The 6018-nt window shown below is 47.3% G+C and overlaps 1 protein-coding gene across 1 annotated transcript; it reads left to right on the forward strand.

Annotated features, from left to right (window-relative positions):
* The first annotated feature begins 412 nt into the window (after window positions 1-412).
* DDX28 (DEAD-box helicase 28) lies at window positions 413-2217 on the forward strand. Its single transcript, XM_063312968.1, has one exon. It carries the CDS (start codon window positions 433-435, stop codon window positions 2098-2100), a length of 1668 nt encoding a protein of 555 aa, XP_063169038.1. The 5' UTR covers window positions 413-432; the 3' UTR covers window positions 2101-2217.
* Window positions 2218-6018: the final 3801 nt, after the last annotated feature.

Consider the following 6018-nt stretch of genomic DNA (forward strand, 5'->3'; position numbering starts at 1 on the left):
TTTTCATCGTTTTAGGTTTACTATCAGAACTGCAAAAATCCTCACAAAGAAAATTTTTGGTATTCCTGTCAACCACCAGAGGATGTTCAAATTTTTGCGGCCCAGTTCTGGTAAATCCCAATTTTTTTACTACATTATATGTGAGCATAATAGCTCTCGGATGATCTCTATCTTTACGCTAAAGGTCAAGTCATCCTCTTATATTTATAAAAACAATCGTGGCCGAAAGTGAAATTACGGCGCATGAATTTGTCGGGCACCAAGTAAAGAGAAGCTTCTCTATAATTTTGTGGTCTATGGCTTTTAAGCGCCCCGCCTCTGCGAGGCAAGAGCAGGTGGGGGTGTCATTAACGTCATCGGGGAGGCCTAAAACCGCGCCTCCCTTGTACGTCATCAATCGGCGATCGCCTCATTTTCTCGTCCTGGTCCCTCATGGCGCTCCCGCTTTGCGGAGCTCGTCGAGCCGCGGCGGCCGCCCAATTTCCCCCGTGGCTGCCGCCGGCCGTGCGCGGTTGGATGCCGCGCCGGGCCTCCGGAGCGCCGCCGCCTGACGACCACGTGGTGCGGATCCCCCACGCCTGGAAGCTCCGGCTGGAGCAGCCCGCGTCCAGGCGGGAGCGAGGCGCGACCCCCGAGGCGGAGGGCGGCGGGCCCTTCGGGGGGAAGCTGCTGCTGCGGACCCGGCGGCGGGAGCTGATCCAGACCGCCCGGCACACGGTGGGCCGCCTGGAGAGGCCGCGGCTGGTGTCGGACGGCTGGAAGCACCGCTTGTCCCGCGGGGATTATTTCCAGCTGGAGCGGACGCGGACGGAGCCCCCTCAGGAGCGGGACGGCGGGGGCGCCGCGACCACCTTCCTCGAGCTGGGGCTGGAGCCTCGCGTGGCGGCCCCCTTGCGCGAGGTCCTGGGCATCTCGCGGCCCACGGCGGTGCAGAAGCGCACCATCCCCGCCCTGCTGAAGGGGGGCAACGCGCTCTGCGCGGCGGAAACCGGCAGCGGCAAGACCCTGGCCTACCTGCTGCCTCTCGTCCAGCGGCTGTTGCAGGCCCAGAGGCCCCCTGAGGGGGCGGTGCCCGCATCCTCTCCCCGCTCCTTGGTGGTGGTGCCCTCCCGAGAACTCGCGGGGCAGGTGCGCAGAGTTGCAGTGGCCTTGGGCGCTCCCTTGGGCTTGCAGGTGAAGGAGATTGGCGGCGGCCGGGGCGTGGCCGTGGTTCGGCGCCAGATCCGTGCGGGTCCCGCCGACCTCCTGGTCGCCACTCCGGGTGCCCTGAGCAAAGCCTTGAAGAGGCAGATATTGTCCTTGGGGAAATTGCTCTTCTTGGTGTTGGACGAAGTGGACACTCTGCTGGATGCCTCATTCATCGATCTGGTGAAAGATATCATTCAGCAGGCTTTCCTGAAAGATCTGGCTCCGGCCCCAGAGTTGGAAGACTGTGGTGAGGTTTGGGATCCCAAAGCCCAGCTGGTGGCCATGGGTGCCACTATTCCAAAGGGGCTGAATCAGCTCTTGAGTGAGTCTGCTGATCTCTCCAACTTCACTATATTGACCGGCTCACGTTTGCATTATCTGCAGCCTCACGTGGAGCAAAAATTCATACGTCTGAAGGGCTGTGACAAGGCCGCAGAGCTGCTACAACTCCTCAAAGAGCGAGGGCCCTCCTCCGGAGCTGTTATTATTTTCTGCAACAGAGCCAGCACTGTTAGCTGGCTTGGTTACATCTTAGAAGACCATAAGATCAAGCATTTACGCCTACAGGGAGAAATAGCGGCAGTTACAAGAGCTGGCATTTTTAATGCCTTCCAGAGAGGCGATTCTGACATCTTGCTGTGTACTGATATAGCTTCCCGGGGATTGGATACCATTCGCGTAGAGTTCATAATTAACTATGACTTCCCTTTAACATTACCTGATTACCTGCATCGGGTGGGGCGAGTCGGTCGCACCGGCAGTAAATTCCTTGGGACTGTAATCAGCTTCGTAACCCATAGATGGGATGTAGATCTTGTCCGGAAAATAGAAACAGCAGCTCGGAAAAGAAGTCCGCTCCCAGGGCTTGATATAGTTGTTGAGGATTCTTTGCCTAAAAAGAGGAATTTCTGAATTTGCCTGGAGGACCTACAATTAATGCAATGTTTGCAGTGATTCCTAATTAGATTTCTAACTTTTTGTATATTTGACTTTGGACCAGCTCAACTCCTGAATAAAATTGTGCTAATACATGGCTGCTGACATGGAACCGTCAGATTTTTTTTCACTAGGCTGACTCTTGTGCATTTTAGGAAATTGCATATATCCTGTAGAGGACATTCACCAAATTTATTCAACATATTAACTTATGTTTTGTAGTGTTCAATATTGACTTTATATATTCTTTTAGGAATGTGTAAAACCCGGCAGTTTAGGTACAAAATGGTCTGGAGAACTCCATACCATTCTGGCCCTCCTCTCGACCACACCAGACCCCCTCAAGGCTGTGCCATTCCAGGTACAATTTGGTGGTTTCCTGGAAATACATTCCACATACCAAAAGCAGTTCAGGATATACCAGGCAGACATTACATTCTGAAATCAATAAATTGTATACATCCTTAGTATTGTTTGTCAACCCAGTGGCCTATGGGACATGTTTCTGGCCTAGGATTTCTACAGAGCAATGTGTCTGACCACATTATACGTAGGTTAGTGGTTTGTGATCCCAGTCAGAGGCTGTGATACACCAAGCCGCTGTGGTAAGTTAACGGAGTTGCACGTCCCACCATCTTGTGGGATTCTAGTTCCTCCAACCCAAAAGAAGAACTCTTCCCAAATTCCCATGAGCATTGTTTCTGTGTTGAAAGTCCTCCACTATACCTGCTATAAAACCCTCTATTGATTTATCTACAATCACTTTTTAGTGTCAGGTCTACTTGTTTGCATTGCAGCTGAAGTGCACCAGGGTCGAACCACAGTAGTTTCAGTGCTAGAACACAAATATTAACAAGAGGAAGGGCCTCTGGGTTTGTGTAGAGAGCTTTGAGGATGTGATGTGAACATTTGCAGTCATCAATCTTTATAAAGAGTACAGAGACAGACTAGGCAGCACCACTAGCAGTAATATCCAAGTTCTCTATGTGCATATTCAAAGAGCATGCTAAGACGAAGCCCAGGTGGCTGTTAGGGGAGAACCACCATTGGCTGTTTAACCATGGTTTACCTAAGACTGCATGTCATCTACCTCAAAGCAGCTGCCATTTCCAATTCACTGGAGAAATCTTAGACTATGAACTTTGGCTAAGACCGTGGTTGGGAAGGGGCAAGAGGACGATGCATATGCTCTTGGCTGTGTCTTGGCATGATACCCAAACGTAATAGCTACATTCACATAGCAAATTTAGCAAGCATATTTATTCCACCCGTAGAAATTTAACAGGTTTCAGATTTACTGTGACATCCAATCCAAAATGGCCAACTTCTTGCATCCTTTTTGGTCAGATGCTACAACCCATAGCAAATCTGAACTATAGCCTCTGGCTTAAAGGGATGGATATGGCATTAAATCAGCCTGGAGGCTCAGTTGAAAATCAGCTGGTTGCAGGGGTTGTGTTCAGAAATGGGCTTGTGAGAACGCTTGCAAACTTGGTTTCTTGCGGAGCGCGCTGTGCAAATAAAGCCACTGTCGCTGCTACTAAGGGTACAGAAATAAAAGCAGAAAGCAATACTTGAGACGATTCAAAGATGTATCCTGCAGCGGTTTTTGTTTTTTGTTTTGCCAATACACCCTTGGCTTTCTGGCTCCTACTGATTTTCAGTTCTGTCCCTTTCCTGTCACCTGTATTAGAGTTATCAAGGTGATGGTTACTTAACAAGTAATCTTAGTGAAGTCTTTTCTGCGTAAGATAAAAACAAGACATTTTTGAAGCAGCAATGACAATTTTATTTTAAGAGCACCCCTACATTCATGTGAGCTAAAGAGCATTTTTGAACACTGACTGGAATTAACATCCTAAACTGTGTATGCATTGTCACTGTATCCTTTGTTGAACATTGTAGGAGAGCCGTGCTAGTCTAGGGTAGCAAAAAATCAGCAGGAGTCTGGTAGCTGACTAACAAAATTCATGAAATTTTCCAACTAACAAAATTTATGAAAACATAAAGCTTTTGGGAGCCACAGCTCACTTCATCCTAGGCATCTTCTGCTTTTTTTTTTTCTGTTGTTGAACTTGACTCTCTAACCAAGTTTTGTATGTTATTTTGAAATTTGTGCTGCCATTTTAGCTTTTAGGAATCAAAGGTTGTTACCTGCAACAATTTGGGATGAAACAGGAAGTCAGCAAGGTTGGTTATAGATTTGTGCATGAGAGAGGGAGGGCCATGTGATATGTCACCATGCAATCCATCAATCTTTATAGCTTAGCATACAAACAACATCCTTTATTTCAACTTGTTTCTTCTAAACATTTCTAGGCACAGCTATTTTACACCAGTCTGAGCAGGTTAGAAATTCTTTTTATCTTGGTTTTCATAACACTGTCTGACCCAGTTTAAACGTTAAGCTCTGGGTTAGAGTTTGTTGGGGGGGGGAAACAACAGTTGACCGGACTTGTGTAACATGAAACATGATTTACAAGCCATGATGGCTGGATTCACTTAGCATGCTAAGCCAAAAACGAAGAAGCCACATTATGCCTTGGACGACTGTGGGAATCAGTGCAGTATCTCAACCAGACCACAGCAAGCATTGCTGTGCGAATAGAATAGTAACAGAGATGGAATGTTTTAGTGCAGTGTGTTCCAATTTGCAAAGATAGGTGAAATGAACTGTTCTTTTCCATCACAGGTGAATTAGTAAAGCACTGTTACATCATAATGCAATGCAATAACAATGTATATCCATTGGCTGTTAAACTAACGATTCCAATAATGCACAGCTAACAGACTTTGACAACTGAGCAAAATCATATTTGGACACAAATATTAATCAGCACTACAGTTTTCAGCTCATGCCTTTGAACAGAAAGACAGGTCAGTGTTTTGAAGATAATACTATAAGCAACCACAGTTCTAAATCTCTGGCCAAAATGAAGTGTATGTTATATATAAGATCAACTTTTTGCATCTTTCTGCTGTTACAGATGGAACTCACAACAAAGTGTGGCAACATGGCACACTCTTTGGGGAGGTTTTCCAGCCCCCTCACCCTAGAGTTAAACTGCATTTGAGGTTTAGGGTGTAACCTCGGGGCGCTGATGCCATTCCTTTACACACAGATGGTGTTCAGCCGCATGCTGACACCCACCGCTTGAATGCTGGAAAAAGAACATGTATCCTTTTCAGCCTGCCAGATCCTATCTGAAGTCTTGTATGTTCTGGTGGTGAAGAAAGGAAACGTCATCTGTGGTTTGCTGTGAGCCACCTTGATTGGCACCCGAGCACCTACAGATCAGCTACATCTGGTACACTTCATTGTCCAGAGCAAGGGCCTGCTCTTGAACTTTCAATGATGTGCCAAGGACTGTTCTTGAAAAGGTGGTGGAGCCAGGATAGAAACTTGCAATGACTTTGACAGTTAATTGAAACGAAATAACCCAAATATAATTAGTACAATCACCCCCAAACATGTCTTTTTTTTCCTTCCCAAGTCTGGGTGTTCCCCCAGATCGGTGAATCTTGGCTCTATGAGATCTCTACTATGCCGCGCTTCTCAACCTTGGCAACTTTAAGATAGGTGGACTTCAACTCCCACAATTCTCCAGACAGCAAGGTTGAGAAATGCTGCTGTAATGGCTTTATTTGCTGGAGGATTCTGGGATTTGTAGTCCACACATCTAGAAGCAGTGCAAGGCAGCAGCTGCCCAGCTTTTGAAGGGCCACTGGGTAGACCACTTTCGAGGGATTGAGGGTCTGCATGTGGTGTTGAAACCTCCAATTGGGCCCTCTGTGCTGCATAGATTGACAGAGCTCCAGCAGTTCCTAATTTCAGAGTACACGCTGCAGTGCCTCTTTTATTGAGGGTGTTTTACTATATTTTGTTTACATTCC

Source organism: Candoia aspera, chromosome 11 (assembly GCF_035149785.1).
Source record: "Candoia aspera isolate rCanAsp1 chromosome 11, rCanAsp1.hap2, whole genome shotgun sequence".
In the NCBI taxonomy this organism is placed as follows: Eukaryota; Metazoa; Chordata; class Lepidosauria; order Squamata; family Boidae; genus Candoia; species Candoia aspera.

Bases quoted from the DNA above. Each gene is read 5' to 3' on its own strand.
- DDX28 (XM_063312968.1), top strand. From the start codon at position 433: ATGGCGCTCCCGCTTTGCGGAGCTCGTCGAGCCGCGGCGGCCGCCCAA.